This window comes from Gordionus sp. m RMFG-2023, chromosome 2 (assembly GCF_954871325.1).
Source record: "Gordionus sp. m RMFG-2023 chromosome 2, tfGorSpeb1-WG-v2, whole genome shotgun sequence".
Classification (NCBI taxonomy): Eukaryota; Metazoa; Nematomorpha; class Gordioida; order Chordodea; family Parachordodidae; genus Gordionus; species Gordionus sp. m RMFG-2023.
Window position 1 is genome coordinate 25465121 of NC_088776.1, and position 22886 is coordinate 25488006.

At 28.7% G+C, this 22886-nt stretch overlaps 2 protein-coding genes across 4 annotated transcripts in view; one reads left to right on the plus strand and one right to left on the minus strand.

Moving 5' to 3' along the window:
- Positions 1-20985, plus strand: LOC135923694 (transcription termination factor 2-like). Its single transcript, XM_065458589.1, has 3 exons — positions 1-428; positions 6685-6890; positions 18691-20985. The coding sequence occupies exons 1-3, from the start codon at positions 62-64 to the stop codon at positions 20842-20844; spliced, it is 2727 nt and encodes a 908-aa protein (XP_065314661.1). The 5' UTR covers positions 1-61; the 3' UTR covers positions 20845-20985.
- LOC135923695 (low molecular weight phosphotyrosine protein phosphatase-like) overlaps positions 17963-22886 on the minus strand; it is a 12765-nt gene continuing 7841 nt past the window's right edge. For all 3 annotated transcript variants that reach the window (XM_065458593.1, XM_065458591.1, XM_065458590.1), the window contains 2 exons: positions 21098-21169; positions 17963-18573 (listed from right to left, as the gene is read on the minus strand). In XM_065458593.1, coding sequence (XP_065314665.1) covers positions 18517-18573; positions 21098-21169 — 129 coding nt within the window. In that variant the 3' untranslated portion in view covers positions 17963-18516. The remainder of the gene's footprint in view (positions 18574-21097; positions 21170-22886) is intronic.

The window sequence follows — 22886 nt, forward strand, 5'->3', positions numbered from 1 at the left end:
AACGAATGCTAAAATTACAGCATCTAATAACAGCAGTAATGAGATTAAGAATAAAAAGCTGATGTACCATAATGTTATATTATCCGAAGAATCATTCACAGAAATAAGTAAGGAAAATTTTAAATCTAATATTGATAAATATTTTGGCGAAAAAGTTAATGTTAATAAAATTGATCTTATTGATTTGACTCATTGCAATCATTCAAATTCCCTAAAAGATATTTCGGTTATAAATCTATCATGTTCCTCAGTAGATGAACCTATAAATCTAGAATCATTTGATAACAATTTAACAGATTCTTTGGATAATGGAAAAGATATAGGATATAAAGATGAAATAAAAATTTATCCTACTAAAAATAACACTGCTAAAGACATTTTGAAACAAACAACTGCAAATCCATCATATAATCAATTAACATCAAATAGTGAGTTATTTTAAAAATATACTAAACAACATTTAGTCTAACCAAATTGGGAGTGAATTACTACTAAATTTTTATTGGTCAATTATAATTAGGCCTATCAGATGATTTTGAGACATGTAAACATATGTCTAGTATCAATTTTCTATTGATTTGTCCTTTTTTTAAAAAAATATTTTTTTTTACATATGAGTGTATTTTTACAATTACTTCATAAGTTTTGTTTGTTTATTTTTTTCATCATTTTTTTTATGTATATATACTTTTATTTATACTTATATAAGCTATAATATAACTTATTTGTAATTTTAAATTGAACAAAAACTCAAAAAATAGGCTATTATTGAAAATACAATGATGATTACAAAAAAATGTCTTATGATTGGAAGCCAAAGAAAAGAGTGTTGTACATTGTCTATCCCCATATGTTTCATTTTCAATCAGCAATAATGGTAAATTTGATATAGAACAGCTACTGATAAACACCAACAAAAGATCAAGGATGTATCTAATAACCAACAAAAGAATAAGGATGTATCTAATAACCAACAAAAGATCAAGGATGTATCTAATAACTAACAAAAGATCAAGGGTGCATCTATTTGTGTAAAATAATGCAATACTTTATACCCACAAAAGGCTAGATGATCAGTTTATGTAGCAGATTGTACTTTAGAATTTCATGCTGTGTAACACCATTTTAGTTTTCAACAGATTGTAATTGAAAATCTTTTAAATATAATTTCCTGATTAGACTTTCTTTAGATCATGTTTTAGACAATATTTCAAAAACAAATTATATTTCTATTTCTACAAAAATTAACCATGGAAACCTAAAAATATTTCCTAATACAGTATTTTAACAAAGAAATTGACATCATTGTTAAAATTATTGACATTTAATCACTTAAAAATGAAATGTCAGATAGTGTTTTCTGCAAACTAAAAAATTATGTATTAAAGAATATAATTGGAATGGGTTGTCCTGCCTATATATTACAGAATAACATTCATTTTAGACTTGATAGCCTGCTAATAGATTGGAGAGTTTTGTTATGAAAGTTTACAATTACTTTTCATTATATAGTGTTAAAATTAAAGAAACTAAAGAGTTTTGTGAATTCATTGCGCCTAGTTATAAACCACTTTTTTATCACACAAAAACAATGGTTTTTTTTATAAATGAGTCATAGTTGTTTGACCAATTTTGCAACCTTAAATTGCTTATTTCCAATAAAATGAGTTATGTTGAATATACAAAACTATGTTAACAAAAATTTGTTCCAATCCTTGAACAACACAATGAACTACTAATTATAGCAAGTTTTATTGGACTATACCAGCTCATGTTAGTTGAATGAATCTTTTCTTTTCAATAGTCAATGGATAAATGAGAGAAGACTTATCAATTTATTGAAAGATACTTAAAATCCACAAATAAAATTTTGACTTATGAGTTTATTACATGATATTTTAAATATTGAAGCAAAACACATATATGATTCATAGCATATAACAGAATAAAAATATTGTAAAAATAAAACAAAATGCATCTTCTACTCATATATTTATTTAAATAGTTCTTTCTATCAGTATTTGCTATCTTAATCTGCATTTTGTCCTTCTGAGTTTTCAACATCAATTAAAATTGTTAATTTGATTTTAAAAAAATAAAAAATGTTTTAAGATTAATTTTACTTTATTTATTTCTTGTAGAACTGAGAAAAAATATGATTTATTCTTTTCAATCTGATATCACTTATAAAAAATTATAATAAACAAGTTAGAAATAGTAGTTCATTTGTAGAAAATTAACTGTTATTGTAATTATGAGTGCAAAGCGTGATCCAATTTGGCTCATTTTTGCACAAGTTATCCATCCTGATCCTAATAATTTTTGCTAGGCCTGGTATAATTTGAAAAAAATTTGCTCGGCAGTTATAATTTTTTAAAAAATTTGCCTGACTCATTTTACAAACAGTCTGACCCTCCCCATTAAAGTTATATGAAATGTCAGGCCCTGTTTCTGGATCTTTCTACAGCAACTGTTTTATAAATCTAGTATCTGTATTGATTTGTAATTGTATCATATCAAATAATTGTTTACTTTTTGTTAATTTACTATATTATTTATAGATATAGTATTTTAATTAGACAATTCTTAAAATACGAGGAAATAAGCATATTTTAATTTATTTTCAAATAGTAATTAGCTTGAAATTCAAAAAAAATTTAATGCCCAAACTATTTATTGAAACTTACTAAAAATCAAAGATTTGGGGGCCCTGATATTTTATAAATTGTCCAACTTGCCCTTTAAACTTTTATGCACAATGCCTCTCCTGGCCCTTTACATTTTTTGCCTGGCTTATAATTTTTTAAAAAAAATCCTGGCCCAGTCCCTTTCTTTTTTGAAAAAGTTTTGGGTGGGCTGGGCTTTGCAGATTTATAATTGTAGTATATGCTATTTAAACTATCAAAATTGAGAAGTTATAAAATTATATTTTGTTCTGTTATTTTCGACCAATGAAAATTAATTAATAATTCTCTTCCTTCAAATGTGTATCACAAAGTATAGCAACTATAGCTTAACCCAATTATTTTACTATTATTTATCTCAATTTCGTTAAAACATACTAAAGTAATAATTTTTTTTATAGGATAACTAGCATATGTTTTTAAAATAAATCAGAAATTTAGAAGTTGTTTTTTATTTTGATATCATTCATAATAAAATTAATTGTCAAGGTAAAATTTTTCTTTTAACTTAATTTAAAAAATATATGGATTGGTTAACCATTTAGTTAAGATTTATTACATATATTGGGATATGGAATTCATAGGGATTAGGAATCTCATTCTTACTAGTGTTGTTAATTAGTTGACTAATTTAGTAGATCTGCTTATAATTTTACTTATATTATATTTATTTTAATTTTGAATTTGTTAATTCTTAGTGCCTGGCTCCACCAAATTTAATATTTTATATATTTTTTAAAAAATATTTTATTAATACAAAATTAGGTAGATTTTTTATTAAAAATTTTAATAAAATAAATATAATAAAAATAAATAATTTTGGTCTCAGTCGAATAATTTAGTGGCTAAAGTTTTTAGTCGAATTTTTCGACTATAACTATTAGATAGTCGGCTAAATTTAGTCGATTAACAACACTACTTAATTCATTTACTAAGGGCGATTTTTAACTTTAAAAATCTGATATAACTGGCAATATATTACAGCCTAGAGTACCTACACGGTGAATTTCAGACAATTTTGCCGCTAACCTTTAAACTATATTAATTTTAAAGGAATTTAAAAAAAATACACAAATGTTTACGGCAAAATTGTCTGAAATTCACAATGTGAATACTTACACATTCTGGAATACATTTTCAATAAAATTAGATGTAAAATCGCCCTTAATAATTGACTTAAAGCTGAAAAATTCTGAATCCCCATGAATTCATAAAAATATTTCAATAATAAAAAAAATATATATATTTTAGAAATTTAGTTCTGTTTTTATTAGTTTGTCAACTATGCTATTTAAATCATAATTATTTATTACCCCCTTTTAATATCTTGTAATCAAAGAAATCTGTCATTGCTTGTAACATCTTATATTCTCGTGAATATGAATTACTGATAAACATTAACTATTATTTTATCTCAAATTTATATTATTTTGTTCAAACTTTCTTTTGTCTGTGATCTTCACTTGAACTTTTTTAGGATATAGGTCAAGACTAAACAATGACATTCTTTCTAAAATATTAATTATATGAACTAAATCCTGTTGAAGTATTAAATTATTGTAATTTTAGAAGTACTCAGTACTAGAAGTCTGCAAGAGGAGGGTTGAGCCCGCTCGTCAGTCTAAGCGGGCGGGTAGAAAAATTTCAAAACATGAGCGGGCGAGTTAAATATTTTTAAAACATTTGGCCGGTGAATTTAAAATATATTTCTGGCGAAATGAGCAGATTCCAACTTCTATTTATTAAAGATTATTTTCTTATTTCATAATATTGCATATTTCAAAGATTTAAAAAAAATATAGAGCCAAATCAACCAAGAAACTAATTTCTAAACATTGGGCGAACGGGTGGGTTAAAATTTTTTTTAAAAAATTGCAGACCTCTACTAAGCACCCCCCTCTGACGTCAATATATTATTACATTTTATAATAAATGTGATAGTCTCTCTATTTTCATGTCATATGAAATATTCTCATTGTAGCCCATTAAATTTGGCTCTGTTGCTAGAATTTGCTGAATTTTTGAAATTCTTAGGCCTCATAGTTATTCCAAAATGCTTTAACAGTACGAAGACTGCTAGACGCCCATTGTGGCTATATAAACTATATATTGTGTCAATAAATGCTTTAGAGCGATTAACGCCGTTATCACTGTAATTTAATCCGATACCGCTAATTCTAAAAGGTTATTTGAACAATGCCCAGGTATTATCGTTGGATGTAGTTCTATAGGTGCTTTGCTACTCAGATTTATTCCCAATCATGTCACTGTCGCCATCGTTAACAAAAGAAATCGAATTTTTACAAAATATTTTAGAAAACGCAGCGCATTTATAAAAATTCAGTAAGGTATGAACTATCTCCTTTGTATCTTTCGATTCCAGTTAAATTGGATTTAAAAATTTAAATGGGTCATAGGAGGACACCAATGTCGATTTTCGTAAATAACCAAGGCGAGTTTACTTGACAACGTAGTATATTCATCTACCAAGATAGAAAATTTTGATTGTAAATATATTAATTACAATTACAGTTTTTATTTGCATTTCCCTAGCAATAAATTATTAATAAGGCAGAATGTCTAAATGCACCATATCTAAACTATTGTGCTTTTGTCAATCTATTAACGATTCAAAATCCACAAATGAACTATTTGATCACGATAGTATGGCCATCTTCACATCCTTGCTAAAAAATGTATTTTGAGCCTTTACCATCAATCAATGTAGCTTTTCCTTTCCATCATGTCATTTGCACATTGCATACATCTACCATCCTTCTATTTAACGTTTCCACTATCTCACCAGTTCTATCTGTCATGCATACCAATATTCAATATTACATTGGTTTGTTTATCAATATGCATAACTATTTTTAATACACGCTCTGGTAATTTGTAATATTGTTCATTTATATTTAAATGTACAAGGCTAGAAAACTGAATTGGATACTCTTTTTAAGCCATAAAATAGGAAAGGGTTCGTTTTTGAATTAAAATTGTACAAATATGTTATACTACCATTTTGTTTATATATTTTATAGTGCTTACCTCATGATAAAAAATATTAATATACTAAAATACCATTATAAAAAAATCATATTTTTTAGAAGAGGTGCGGCTTTTATTAAATTTTAGGTGGGAACATGTTTAATTTTTTTTTAATCGGCGGGGACACTGCATCCCTCCCCCGACTACTGCCAGAGGATATATATATATGTTGGGTTCGGGTTCTAAGAAGAAAAAATTAAAGATTCAAGTTATAATATTTAATTTTTTAAAGCCATAGATTCATAAACCTTTAAGAAAGTTTTAGTAATTATTATTTTTTACACAGGGTAGGGTAACCTATATAAATAATTTTCTTATTTTGTGATAAACATAGAAGAATAAAACAACTTAAAGTTATCCCAGAAACTATACCTTTATAGTAAAAAAATTTTTGTGATGAAAAAATAATAAATTAGCATTCTGGATTCATTAATTGCGGACTTGCCCAGCTCGTAAAAATATTTTAAGGATAAAATTTTTTATGATTTGTTTTTGGTTAACCCCAATTATGGTATTGGTCAGTTTCGATATTGGCCGATATTTTCAATTTACCCCATAATGATAATTAACTTTCATAAATTTAATTTTTTAGCCTACATCATTTATGAATTTATAATATTCCATTTCTTTTTACTTATAATTTTAATAAAATTAAAGATAAATAAAAAAATAAGAATATTCATTCAGGAAATAACTATATATTATTTTATTTAAATTGGTAAAAAGAAGATTTCGGCGCATCTCTGATTATTATTAAGGATTTTAAATCTTATATTATAAGTGATATCCAAACAAAAGACAACTTAGAATTTTTTGTTTATTTTTAAAAAAAATGTCATCCTATAACTGTATACAGATGTTTAAAAAATATATTTAAACATTTTTTATCTATTTATTTGCCTACTATACAACCTAACCAAATAAAATTTACATTATTATATTGTTATAATAGATTTTAAATCCGTAAACACACTTTTAAACGAGGACTTAAAAGACGTACAAATTCTAATTGAAAAAATAATCAAAATTTTATCAATTTCTAATTTGTCACTACCTGATAAAGGATCCAAACTTAAAATAAAGTTGGCGGAAATGAGAAACAAAGAAAAAAATTTAAAAGAAAAGATTAGTAACCAAATAACTCAAAATATGGACAACGTAAGTGTAAAAATTATTGTAAATTATAATAATTTTTTGCTTAATTTTATCTATATTGATTCCGCACTATCATTCATGTCAAATATTTATGTGATAATTGACCGATCTAATCAGTCAAATTTATCGATCCAACCCTAATTTAAATATAATAATTGGATTGTATAAAATATTTTGTCATATATAATCGGCGGTTGTCATAGACGTTTCCCAAACCCGTGGAAATTCATCACCGTAAAAAATTAAGTTTTCGTAAATATCATTTTAAGGTAATAAAAATTATCTCCTCTATACTCCTTACCCCTTTTCCTCAAAAAATTAATACAATATGCTGTTATAGACATTAATTTAAAAATAATGAAGTTAATAGTTTTTTTTACTATAATTGAAATTTATGAGAAAAAAATAATTTCAAAAAAGGTGTAAAACCAAAATAATTTTTCTAAAAATGTAATCCGATCAAAAGTTGGTGACCAAAGTCCTCCAATAATTTAAAAAAATAAAAAGTAGGGCTGCATCAATCCACAATTTTTTCACCTATCCAGTTCGATATTTATTTCAAACGGTACCAATGTTTACATTGGTTTTTTCAGAGATGTGAACCCGAACCCGGACTAGTACCCTGGACCCTCCTATACCCTCGTATTTTGGCTGTACCTGAACCCGGACCCTTTTTAAAAGTGAAGGATTCTAGGTGTCATAAAAAATTTTTAAAAATAATATAAAAATAATTTTTTAAAAAATAATATAAAAATATTTTTTTAAATTTTATTCACTTTTTTTCGTGGAATCATTTATCTTCTCTTCGCGTTTTTCTTTCCATTTTCTTTCTGAACTTCCATTTAATTTAGAGATTGATATCATAAATTATTTTCTAGTATAGGTAATAATATTTACTCTACAATTGGCTATTAATGACTAAAAAATAATCACCTTAAAACATCATTGATAAAGCAAGGGATGTTGCAAAATATTTAAGAACTCCCAAAATTGTAAGAATATTAAAATCAATGGCAATATTAGATTGCACAACACGTTGGTCCTCAATTTATATGGTCGAGAACGATTATTAAGTTTAAAAGATTTCTGTAATGATTTTATTATAGGAGCTTGTGAAGTCATTTTGTCGGAAGATGATTGGTGCTAAATTAAGGACCATACTAGTGTATTAGTTCTTTTAAAAATAACAACATTAAATCAAAATAATTATGTTTATCTGATTTTTATGGCATATGGATTAGATGCCAATTAGATTAGAAAGATTTACTAGTCCTTTTTCATACAGAATATTAAAAAACATGAGAATTTGAGAGCAACAATATTTGCAAAATAGGTTATATACGCTTCTATATATTTAGACCCTCGATATCGTTTTATTGAGTATTGAGCAAATATAAATGGCTAAAGACCATCTTAAGGATTTATTGCATACGCAAAACTCCATTATTTGCAATATATTGGGGCTACGACAATACCTACTGGTTGTGATAATAATGATAGCAACATTGAAGATCTTGAAATTTTACTTTTAGATAGAGAAAATAATATCAAATTATCATTAGACAGAAAGGAGGATCAAAAATGCCTATTGCATCTTTAATAGAAAAGTTCTCAGAAGTTAAGAGAATAAGTAAGCATACAAATATTTTAAAATTCTGGGAAGAAAATTCTTCAATATATCCAGAATTATATATCTTGTCTAGAATCGTCATGGCTGTACCGGCGACACAAGTACAATAATTTATGCGTTATAAAGATAACTAGCTATTTTAGGTAAACGTAGAACGTGGATTTTCATATTTGAAATATATATTGCCTAATTTATGTGGAAATCTCAAGGATGATATTTTAAAAGATATTATAATTGTGCGATTGAATAAAACATTTAAAATATAAATTATTTTATTTTAAAATTTTTATTTGTAAATTATGAATGTGTATATATTGAAGTATAATAATAAATGAATGAAAAAAAGTTTTATTTTGAGTCATCTGAACTCAGACCCTTTTTAAATTTTATTACTGAACCCACATCCCTGTGAGCCTCAAGTTTATGTGATAATAAGTTTCTCCTATAAGGGTTATCTATATCTAGTTTTGTTAAGCGGCTCTGAACCGATTTTTAAAAACGGCTCGATTAAGATTTTATGCAAAATAATTGCAAGCTTCAAGATTTTGCAAATAGAGGTCTAAACCTTTCTGCCACCTATGAGCACGCAGGCTTACATATATTATTTTGGCTAAAATTTTAATCGGGCCGTTTTTAAATTTAGATCCAAATAGGGATTTTAAACTAAATTAGAAACCAGTTCATAAATCAATAAAAATATGCATAATATCGGTATCGATTAAATTTTTAATAGGATACAATATTTTGCTAACACCATCTATAAAAATTTAGATTAAATGTTTACAAAGGCTATCTTCGCAAGCAATTTGTTTCATATCAATAAAAATCAGGGATGTGAATTGTGAACCCTTCGACAAAAAATATGGTCCGGGTTCAGGAATAAAATTTAAAAAACGGCCAGGCTTGAGGGTTTGGGAAACATAAAAAAATATTGACTCAAAATAACATAATTTTTTTAATATTTATTTTTATACTCCGTATACATACATAATTAAAAATAATTTTGGGTTTTCACTTTTTTTATAAAAATCCTTTTATCTAAAAATCTTAAATTATAGTCGTTATTTTAAAAAGTTATTAATTTTTTCTAATTTTCTTTCAAATTCTTCCTTAGTGATATATTGTATACATATTTCGGAGAGTAGGTAATAATATATTAGTATAAATGATAATGTATTAATATGATAGGACGTTGCTTATCTTTTTATATCAATTTAGAAAGTGAAACAATGGGAATTTTGAAGCAGGCGCGTTACCAAAAGTGGGGAAATCCCCCCTTCCCATCTTAAATTTGCCTGTTCTCGAATATCATATTAAGTTAATAATCTCTCTTACACAACCCTCTCCAAAAATATAAACAATACATCACTAAAGATAGTGTTGTTAAACGGCTCATTTTGAGCCGGTTTTTAAAAACGGCTAACTCAATATTTTGGCCTGAAAAATATAGCCTAAGCCTTGAGATTTTGCTAATAGATGTCCAAGCCTTTGTTCCTTCTACAAACAAAATCGTCAGGCTTGAGTTATATTATTCTGGATGAAATAGTGAGTTAGCCGTTTTTAAAAATCGGCTCAAAACGAGCCGTTTAACAACACTAACTAAAGAATTTGAAGAAAAAATTAGTGAAGGTTAACCTTTTAAAATAATGATTGTAATTCATAATATTTAGAGAAAAAATTATTTTTATAAAAATTTAATAAAGTTTTACAATAAATGGATATAAAGATTTCCAATAAAATTTATGAAAAAAAACCCACCATATAGTGCTCCACCCTCTTAACAAAATCCCTGATACGCTTATGTTTTTGTAGTGTAGGTAATAATATTATCATAATGGTTATGCGATAAAATAAAACATTTAAATTATAAATTAATTTTTTAAGCAAATGTGAAGAGAAAAGAAATGATTCCACAAAAAAATTAAAAAAAAAAGATATTTAGAAATTTTTATATTTGTTTTACATCTAGAGCCCTCCACTTTTAAAAAAGGTCCGAGTTTGGGTCCAGCAAAAATATGGGGATTCCGGGTCCGGGTTCACACCCTGATAAAAATCTTATTAATAAGAAGTTTTTAAAGGAATAAGCGCTATTAATAACTTACCCATTCGAATACGTGGCAAGACACTTCTGGATAAATTTTAGAAATTAACGGGTAGTCCGTCCTATCAGTTTAAAAAAATTGCCAGGTGCTGCATTTTCTTACTATATAAATCAACACGCTATCATTTCCATTATTACTATTAGCTAAAGGTGGGTGGGTATCTTCATAATATGCTGCAACAACTACTGTAAACATCTTAGCATTATATTAGGGCTTTGCCGATATTAAATATTTACCGTTTAAAAAAATCGGATTGGGCCAATGTTTCCAAAAAACTGATCCAATATTATTATTGTTTTGGGTTATTATTTAATTGTTACACATTTCCTAAAATAATAAATCAAGGAACCAAAATTTAATTTTTTACAATGTTTAAAAAGAAAGAATAAAAATTTGATATTATTTTTATAATATATTTGCAACAAGAAAAGAATTTAAAAATATATAAGGAGTCATATTAAGCCATAAGCATCCTATATTTTAAACGAGATGATTAACTTTTGGGGAAAAAAAACAAAAAATTGTTTCTTGTTCTGTCCATATATCATAGTATTTTTCGCAAAGAAATATCGATTTTTTATGACATTGGCTAAAAGATAGATGATAAATAAAAATCAATTTAAATATCAAATCGAGTTTGTGTGAATATCGGGTCTGTAAAAAAGTTGATTTTGATATAAAAACACTCATTATTTTCATTTGCAATATTTTTTTTAAATATTTAAAGTGTTTGTTAATTATTTTATATATAAATCATTTGCAAAATATATTTTTAGCAAGGATGTGAACCCGGACCCTGAACCCTCGTATTTTGGCTGAACCCAAACCCGGACCCTTTTAAAAAGTAAAGGGTTCAGGGTAAAAAATTTTTAACATAAAATATTTTTTTAAAAAAATAATGTAAAAATATTATTTTTAATAAATAATATAAAATTTTATTAATTTTTTTCGTGGAATTATTTATTTAATCTTCTCGTTTTTCTTCCTGAACTTCATTTCATTTTATCTAGAGATTGATATTGATACCATGAATTATTTTCTAGTGTAAGTAATAATATTTTATGATGAATCGATAAAAATACAAGCAAAAATAATAAAAGAAACAAAAAACAAATTAATTTCATTAAAAATCGATTCCGCCCAAAGATTAGGGAGAAATATTCTAGGAATAAATATACAGTATATAAAAGGAAATAATATAATATTAAGAAATTTAGCTATGAAGGAGATTAAAGAAAGTTCAACTTCTGAAAATATAAAAAAAATGATATTAGATACATTAAATAAATTTCATATTCCTATAAGAAACGTTTACATATACTACGGATAATGGTGCTAATCTAATAAAATCAATCAAATTATTAAATGAATGTTCACTGGAAGAAATGGATGATATAGATGATAATTATGAGGACATAAGTGAAATTGATTTATAGGAAATAATAAAAGATTTCTCCACAAAAATATACTGTATCAGATGTGCAGCCCATACGCTACAATTGGCTATTAATGATTCCCTAAAAAATAATCACTTTAAAACTATAATTGATAAAGCAAGGGATGTTTTAAAATATTTAAGAACTCCCACAATTGTAAGAATATTAAAATCTATGAAAAGGCTATTCGCACTATTAGATTGCACAACACGTTGGTCCTCTATTTGTATGATGCTAGAGCGATTAATAAGTTTGAAAGATTTCTGTAATGATTTTATTATAGGAGCATGTGAAGTTATTTTGTCGGAAGATGATTGGAATTAAATAAAAGACCTTACTAGTTTGTTGGTTCCTTTAAAAATAACTACATTAAGATTGCAAGCAGAACAGTTATGTTTATCGGATTTTTATGGCATATGGATAAGATGTCGATTAGAGTTAGAAAGATTTACAAGTTCTTTTTCATATGAAGTATTAGAAAATATGAAAATTAGATAGCAAAAATATTTACAAAATAGTGTTGTATATGCCTCAAAATATTTAGACAAGTTTTATTAAGTATTGAGCAAAAACAAATGGCTATAGACCATCTTGAGGATTTATGGTATACCCTAATCTCTATTATTTACAATATATTGGAGGCTACGACAATATCTACTTGTAGCGATAACAATGATAATGATAACAACATTGATGATCTAGAAATTTTACTATAGGATAGAGAAAAAAAAATCAAATTATCATCAGATAGAAAGGAGCAAAAAATATCTATTGTACCTTTAATAGAAAAGTTCTCAGAAGTTAAGAGAATAAATAGTAAAATTCTGGGAGGAAAGTTCTTCAATATATCCAGAATTATATACCTGTCGTATTTGTATATACGAATATATTTGTTTATTACGCGAAATGCCAATCAACCGATTTAAATAAGGTTGATTGGATATAAAAATTACATGTGATGATATATTTTTTCTGATAATCATTATTTTTTTTGTATGAAAATGAATATTGTTTTTTTAATAAAAGATTTGGAAAACTATTTTTGTATAATAAAAAATTGCCAGGTTATTTAGATTGTGAATTTTCAGTAAGTATATCTTTTATTTGTGGATCTTGGCCAATTTAGTTATTTTTTTTCCTTTATATTGTTCACGGTTTCTACTTTTCTGATTTTGTTTTCTGGTTTTGTTTTAGTACGGTTTCAACAATTTTGATATTGTTTTAGTGGTGCTCGTGACGCAGATCGGAAGATTTGGAGTGATTCGGTTTTAAAGGTAAAACAAAATTTTTATTGATATACATTTTATCTGATAAATTTTTGGCAACGCAATAGTACTAACACTAAATACGGATTTAATTGGGATTTTTTTTTTGGTAATAATTTCCATATATTCTTTATATAAACATTTTTATTTAATTTAAAGTAAATGGGCGGTAATTTTAATTAAAAATTTATGAGCAAATGGTTTATTTTTTTAGGCATAGTGGGGAGCATAGTTTTGGGAATAAGGTTCTCTTTTATAAGGATTTGGGTTATAAAGTTATGTATAAAAACTTTAATGAATTGGATTTAGGTAAACAGTTGATTACTGAGGGAATATTGGTAATGATGTATTTATTGAAATTTTTGGTGAAAAGGGGTACTGCGGTACTGGCAGAAATGTATGGTAATTTTAAAAGGGACACTGCGGTGTTGGCTAATTTTGTTGAAAAGGCAGACTTGGAAAGTAGTCTAAAAGATGTTTTAGATGAAATCAAGGCTGGGAATGATTTGGAGAGGTTCGGTGAGATTTTCCGGGAAGTGAAGGAAATAAGGAAGTCATCAATGCGTTGATGAGGTTGAGCAGAAATTCTGGGAAGTGCCTTAAATGTGAACAAAGTAGTAATAATGGTAAAAATAGTTACAAGGAGAATAATGGGGTGTCATTAAATAAAAAATTTGAGGAAATTATAATTGGCCAACGTTGCGGATGGAGAGGACATAAAAGGGATACCTGTGTGGTCCCAGAGCATAGGTTTAAAGATGGATTTCCGTTAAAGAAATCTGAAATAGGAAGTGCTAATGTAAAAATGGTTAGTTTAAACGGGGCCAGATTATGTTTTAAATGTAAAAGGCCGGGACAGGTGGCTGTGGACTGCATGGAAGTATCTCAAAATTCGTGTTGACTATATGATTGCAAGGTAAATCTTATAGGAATCGGGGCCCCGAGAGGTCGGAAAAATTTGTATAATAAAACATTTAATATTGTTAATCGAGATAATGGGAATGATAAAATAAAAATAAGAAGTCATTCTCGTAATTTCCCTGAGAGGGGGGTTAGTCGATTTAAGTGGGAACAATATCCGAGGAATATTGTCCGTGATTCTCTTAGAAATGATGTTAGGAATTTTATTTGGGAAAGATGTCCCACAAATCTTGTTAAAAGAAATGTAATTGTCAGTAATAAGAATTTAAATTCCGAGTTGAATTTAAGGGGCAATGTGAATGCCAATGAAATTATTATTTTAGATAAAATAAACGCTGATTCTCCGATTAAAACATATGATATTTTAATGACGGAAAGATTAGATGGACCATGTATGTGTCCGAGGGTTAGTTTGAAAATTGACCATAGGAATATAGAGATGCTATTTGACACCGGGGCTAGTATCTCTCTAATGTCGCAGGAGAGTTTTTATAACTATTGGCCTGGGGGTAAACTTGAAAAGGAGGCGATGTGCGTTAGGCAATTTGATGGGTCTGAAGTTGCCGTTGTGGGCAGAGCCAAATTGGGAGTTAATCTTAATGATGTAATGTTCTTCCTGGATTTATGGGTGGTGAAGGAAAACGTGGAGACCATTATGGGTTGGGATTGGATTACGCAGCTGGGTCCTCGGAATAATTATTGGAATGTTCTTAACATAAAAAGTAATGTAATAGGTGATGTTGAACGAGAAGAAATTTCAGAAAATTCTGATAACAAAATTGGTGAAATTGCGGAAGAAGTAATGGATAGATCAAGTGAATCAAGGATTAATGTGAATAATAATGAGGATCAAATTATGGCCGGGGAAATAAATGAATGGGATACCGTGAACACTGCTATTCCCATTTTAGTTAGACAATATGGTATAATTTTTGTGGAAAAATTGGGATGCTTAAATGATTATCAGGTGGATGTTCAACTTAGAGAGGGTTTTTCGCCGATTTTTTTGGCTTGTAGGAGGGTTCCTTTTGAATGGAGGAGAGAGATTGATGAGAAATTGGATAGATGGGTAGAAGATGGTATCATCATTCCGGTGGAATATAGTGATTGGACTCTCCTTTGGTTCCGGTTAAAAAATCAAATGGTAAATTGAGGCTCTGCGCTGATTTCAGAGTAACAGTAAATCGATGGGTAGTGGAGGTAAAATATCCGTTGCCTCGGATTGAAGAGATTTTGGCTCAGTTAAAGGGGGCTAAATATTTTTCAAAGGTTGATTTTTCTTCAGCGTATTTACAGTTACCATTGATAGAAAAAATTCGTAAATTATTGACGATAACGACGCCAAAGGGGTTATTTGCTTTTTGTAGATTACCGTTTGGATTGAGTGTATCGGCGCTGATTTTTCAACGGACCATGGCGTCAGTTTTTCAAGGATTGGAAGGAGTATTTTATTATATGGATGATGTGTTAATTACCGGCGTGACGCCGGAGCAGCATAATCAACGTTTGGAAGAAGTGTTTATGAGAATTCGTGACAAGGGCTTGAGAGCCAGTAAGGAGAAAAGTGTTCTGGGGGTAATGGAGGTTGAATATTTGGGTCATCGAATTAATGGAATTGAGGTGAAACCCTTGGATAAAAATTTGTGAAATATATCGAACATGAAACGGCCCAACAATAAGGCTGAGTTGCAATCTTTTTTGGGTATGGTCAATTATTACCACAGGTTCGTGGAGGATTTTGCAAAGGTCGCAGCGCCGTTATATGATTTATTAAAAAAAGGAATTCATTTTGAATGGAAAGATGCGCAGCAAATTGCTTTTGAAATTTTAAAGGAAAAAATTGGAAAGGAGCCTGTTTTGGTGTGTTTTGATAATGAATTGGAAATTGTTTTGGCGGTGGATGCTTCAAATAAAGGAGTTGGAGGGGCGTTATTACAGGTAATAGAGGGCTTGGAGAGACCCGTGTTGTTTTTTTCGCGTGTTTTTCGTGAGGTAGAGACTAGGTATTCTGTGATTGAACAGGAGGCCCTGGCAGTGATTTTCGGTTTGACAAAATGCCGTGAGTATTTGATTGGTAAAAGATTTGTAATATTTACTGATCACAAACCGTTAATTCACTTATTCCGGAAGAACAATCGGGAGTTAATGATGTCTCCCCGGTTACAACGTTGGTTGTTGTTGGTGGGCAGCTTTAACATGGAGATCCGATATCGTCGTGGTAAAGAGAATTGTTTGCCTGATATTTTGTCCCGATTAGGATTGAATGAAAGAAATGATGAAGAGAATAAGGATAAGGTTCAGGACAACGAGAAAGCATTAGTGTGTTCGCTTTCGCATATGCTCCGAGGAGGTCCTACCAACTGGGAAGAACTTAAAGTTAGTACTTTAAAAGATAAAGAGCTGAGTCAAATAAAATTATATTTAACGGGGGAAAAACCGTGGGAAAATAATGGTAAAAATTTTAAAAAAATTGAAAGGGAATTGTCAATTGTTGATGATTGTGTAATGAGGGCAAATAGAGCGGCAATTCCTTATAAATTACGTGGCAAAATTTTGAATTTATTACATGCGGGGCATCAGGGTCGGGAAAGGATGAAATCTTGGGCGAGGGAGTATGTTTGGTGGCCAGGTATGGGCAATGATATCGAAAAAATTACAAGGAGATGCGTTCCTTGTAATACTTGTGCAGCTATGCCCCGTAAGGAGGTAGGTCAGGTTTGGCCCCGGGCAAAGAAACCTTGGGAGCGTCTTCACATAGATTTCTTTGATCTGGATAAAAGGGCGTATTTTTAATTGGTTGATTCGTATTCAAAATGGGTGGAATACACCGAGGTTAATGGGTATACCACCAGAATAGTGATTAGGAAATAAAAAATGAATGAAAAAAGTCTTATTTTGAGTCATTATTTTTATGTTCCCTTAACCCGAACCCGGGTCTTTTTTAAATTTATTACTGGACCCGAATCCTTTTTTTTGTCGAAGGGTTCACATCCCTGATTCTTACCATGGAATTTTTCATCGATAAAAAAATGTTTTTTATTTTAAGATTATTTTGGTGAAGACAGGGACTCGGAATAAAATTACTAAAAGGAGCTTGGTACAGCCCTAATTAAAACCAAATTTTGAAATATATAATCATTAAAAAAATTGTATCTCTTTTTTAATTTTAGTATTTAAAGAAAAAAACATTTTTCAACATATAATATTTTTGCTTTTTTAAAGAATCTACTGATGATACCCCGATTTTATCGCATCGAATCGATTATTAATCTTTTCTTAAATGATTATGGACCGATATTATTAAATTTTTCGACCCGATAAAAATGGTATAGTTTAAAACTTTTTCACCATTCATATTAGATAATATTTATATTATAAATAAAATAAGATAAAATTAAGAACAATAATTGAGTGATATATCAAAATTTTAAAAAATAACTAAGTAAGAAAAGATGTTAAATAAAATACATAATTCATAAGGATATTTATGCTAAATAAGAAATTAAAAAAAAAATTCAACAATTTATAGTGATCATGAATAGGTCGATGGATTCCACTTTCTACAAGACAGAAATACTTTTGGGACAAAAATATTACAATATTATATTGTACTATTATTATATAAATATATAATTTATCAATAAAAATATTTCATATACTTTTATATTCATTATAACCGAATAAATAAGCTTATAATGATAGGTTAATTAAAATTTGACAGTAGTAAGTTTTTAAATGGCTTATGTGATTGTATAATCATAAATTTTATACAATATAATAAAAAAGAAGATATATTGAAGAACACAATAAGATTAGTGATATAGGATAGGTTTAATATCAGTAATCTGCAATAGGCGAGTTTTTAGCCTGCCACTCGCCCATATTTCGGGCGGGCATGGTTAGGTTTTCAAAATATTTTCAACATTGGGCTGGTGGCGGGAGGGTTAAAAAAATTTAAGTAGTGGGCGGGTGGATTTTTAATATTTTTCAGGCGAAATGAGCAGAACAGACTTCAATTTATAATAGTTTTTAATATTGCTTATAAATACCTTTAAATAAATAAAGAGCCAAACCAGCCATAAATCATTTTTAAACATTAGATCGGGTTAAACAAAATTTATAAAAGGGCGGGTGGGTAAACTTTAAAAAAATTATAAGCAAGCGGGTGGGCGGGTTAAAAAAATCAAAACAACTAGTGGACGGGCTTTTTAACTAAAACCTCCCATTGCAGGCCTCTATTCCATATATCTCTAGCATTTGGCAGCTATAGACTTATCATTTCCACATGGTCACGTCAAGAGATCCAGAATAGTAGAACCCATAGCAAAAAGTCTAGTAACAAAGCAAATTGGAATAAAAAAAATGAACCAATAATTTTAAATTTACTGCAAACTGATAAATAAAATTATTTCATAGTAAATATTAAATTTAAAACTATTTTATTTTTAGATGAACCACTTTGGAAATAAAATAAAAACGATGGAAATCGTAAAGTCAGAAAATAGTAATTTATTCAAAAATCCTTCTTTAGAATCTGCAAACTTTTTAATACAACTCTCTGATCATGATTTTAATATCGAGTTACAAGCTATCAATGAAAATGAAAGATCTGCTTTTGAGCGCTTGATGACTTGCCTAAAAATGGAAAAAACTATTTTAAATGAGAAGGGACAAGATGAAAATAGTAATAATTGTGACGTTAAATCAGCAGTCAAAGAAATATGTTCTAAATTAATTAAAGTTCCTTTAAAACCTCATCAAATAACAGCCCTAATTTGGATGCTCAATCGAGAAAAAGTTTGTCTAAATCCAAAGACTGAATCTGGGACAGGGGGAATTTTAGCTGATGATATGGGGTTGGGTAAGACATTGACCACTATAGCATTAATTCTTGTCTCGCATTATATAGCAATCAACAATATTGATATTTTAAATTATAATGCGCGTAACAATTTATATGAAGACCCTTCAGGATTTCTAGAATCCAAATGCCAAGGTAAAAATAGGTCTGATCCGACGTTAGTAGTTTGTCCAGCCTCCTTAATACACCAATGGGATGAAGAGATCAAAAAATATTGTGTAAATCAATTAAAGGTTTTAATATATCACGGCAATAATAGAACTCAAAGGGTCCATCATATTGTTAACCACGACATAATTATTACAACTTTTAGTTTGGCAGGGAGAGAAACATCATCTCCATCTGTATTATCCTCAATTTCCTGGCAAAGATTGATATTAGACGAAGCCCATGTTATTAAAAATCCTAAATCTCAAACAACTCAAAGTCTTTATATTATAAACTCCCGTTTCCGATGGGCATTAACAGGTACACCTATCCATAACAAACTCACCGATATTTACTCCTTAATTAGATTTTTACGTGTAATACCGTTTGATAAATTTAGCACTTGGAAACACTTATTTGGAGAAAATACTGATAATAAATCCAATCGCAACAATTATTTGAGCAATATTACCTCTAAAAATATCGAACGACAAAAATCTCGGTTACATTTGTTATTGAAAGTCATATGCTTGAGGAGAATAAAAAATCAAAAAAATGAATTAGGCGAAGAAATAATCCATTTGCCAACAAAATCCTATGAGATATACAAACTCGAATTGTCGCCAATAGAAAGTAAAATTTATGCCAAGATTTTGCTTCTCTCCCGACGTATTTATGAACAAATGATACGTGACAATTTAAACAAGGCTCAACCTTTATCTACTCGTCGAAGAAATCAAACAAATGTTTTAGTGCATTTACTTAGAATGAGACAATGTTGTTGTCATCCTTCTTTACTCAAAAACACTTTGCAAGAGGCTGATTTAGAGACCGAAGGATTATCACCCATTTCAAAATCAGAAAAGAGTGACGTTGACTCAAACTCCCTTTTTACCATAGACAATTTAGAGAAGGCACTGGGAACCTTGTCATTTTGCGATAAAGCTGCTAACAATTATATAACTCCAAATATAATTAAATTGGAAGATAATTTTGATTGCGCGCTTGATCCATCATTTATAAGTACAAAAATCGGTGCTATATTAAATTTAACTCACTCATTAATTAAAAAGACCATGTCTATTAAGAACAAGTGCGTAATAGTTTCTCAGTGGACGTCGTTTTTAAATCTCCTAGCAAATAATTTTAAATCCAATGGCGAGAAAATTTCTTATCACATACTGACAGGTAATAGCACCCCTTTAGAGAGAATACGAATGGTCCGCGACTTTAATGAAAATCCATACGGCTCGCCTATTCTACTTCTATCGCTAAAGGCCGGGGGAGTTGGTCTAAATTTAATCGGCGGTAATCATGTTATATTTACCGATCCCCATTGGAACCCAGCCCTAGAAAATCAAGCTTGTGATCGAATTCACAGAATGGGACAGTGCCGCCCCGTATTTGCTCATAGATTTGTGTGCCGCAACACTGTCGAAGAACGAATCATTGATTTACAGAACGATAAATTAAGGTTGGCCAAAAGTACTCTCGATACTCCTCAAGGTAATCATAGAGATACACTCGAAATAAATATTGGTGAAAATAGAGGGTCCAAACTAGGAATGGATGATATTAAAAAGTTGTTATGTTGAAATTATTTTTATTACCAGCCAGCTTATTTGTGATGTTCCAAACACTATGCCTACTATTTTTTATATTGGTCTTCATTTAAATCAAAATATATAAATTTATACAAAATTAAAAAATATTTATTCTACAACTAGGGTAATAAAAATAAATGATTATAACTATTTATAAATATCGTCATAACAAGTTTTATACTGTGATTTAGAATTTAATAAAGTATATGAAATCAATTGATATCACAAATCAGACATTACTTACATCTTTAAAAAAATTTGTACAATAATATATGCATTGTTGATAGACATCTTCAAAGCTTTCTTGATCTTTATCCTATTTATATAGTTTTTTTAAAAAAATGTAATTATTATGCTTAAATACATTTAATAACGATTAGTTTACAAAAATATAACATCACCTACCAATGGAGTTATTAGATATCTTATATGATGAAAATTTAAAATTTTTAACAATATGGACAAAATATCAGACCTGCCTGCAGATGCCCCCGTATATTTTTAATATTAAGCCCCGTTTTTAAATATATATTTGATCATTTTAAGACTTGTAGAATTTTCAAAAAATTTTGAATAATTTTGTAGATTGTTTTTAAAGGGGAATTGAAAATATGAATAATGGAGATAAAATGATTGGTATTTTTCATTTTTATCATAAAATTTTGAAACGTAAACAAAATACTGGTACGTTGCCAAATCCCTCCAAAATAAAATAAAGTGTAACTATCTACGTATACTATTTAATGAGCTATGATTAATTATATGAAGTATACCATTTTCGCAATTTTACCCCATACCCAGGGCAAAATGGCTATCAAGAGTAAAGTGGTCAAAATAAAATTGTACTTACCTTTATTGTTTTATTGACAAAATATTGCAATTTTGATATCTATTCATTACTTTAAATATAAACTAATTATTACAATACGGGAATGTAATTTCTTTAATAGTACATTTTGAGTGTGCCCGTTTAAGGTACAGTATATTTCAATTGTACTTCACCTTTGCGACTATTTTAAAAATTTTATTACAAATAACACACCTATTTATTAATGTTCCTTTTTGCTCAAAATATCTTTATAATATATTATTTATCCTTTTACAGCTTTAACCAGACGGAATATTTAACCGTTTTACCCATAACAACTTTACCCAAGTATTATATAAATCGTTATTGCATGACTTCTGGAGATATAAACTTCCGATAAATTTTATTTTATAGATATGACTTTAAGAAACATGTATACAAATTTTTAAATTATGAGCCTTAGCACACTAAAAAAAATAAAATAGAGGGTAATTTTTATTTTTGTGTAAAAAACGATTTCGGCATATGTCAAACCAGGAAAGTTTTTCAAGAGATAAAAAATTAGATATAAAGATACATCTTCGCATCAAATTTAAGGTCTTTATGCTCAAGGTAAAAACGTTATTTACGTTAACATTGTTACCCCTTTAATCGCTTTACTCCGGCCACCCCTATTAAACGTTCCATTATATGACTTTCCCCATCAATTGATATAATTTAAATCAGGATTCTGAACAGAACCCATATTTGGGCATGGGACACTTTTTCCTAAACCTGTACCCAAAAGTATTCAGGTTTCTTAATCCAGACCGAACCCAATTTTTTTCTAAATCCAGGTCCAGATCAGGTTTAGGAATTATAATCATTTTATAATTGATTTCCAACAAAAATAAAAAAATATTGAGTTACGTCCAAATTTTGGTTTTGTTTTTACTCTAACGCATTAAGATACAACTGTCCTAACTTGATAATCGTTTTTCAATTTTTTTTACCAAATACTTTTAGAATAATAAAAATAGTTATTGAAAGCTTTTTTTACGATAAACTTACATTCCTCATTTATTCTATTCGATCAATTGTTTGGAGAATTTATTAGTAATTTCTAGGGATGCACCGATATTTTTTATCGGATCGGGCCGATATTTCACCCATTTTAACGGTTATCGGCCAATATTAAGAAAATTTCCGATCCGATATAAAATGACCTTTTTAACAAAAATAAAAT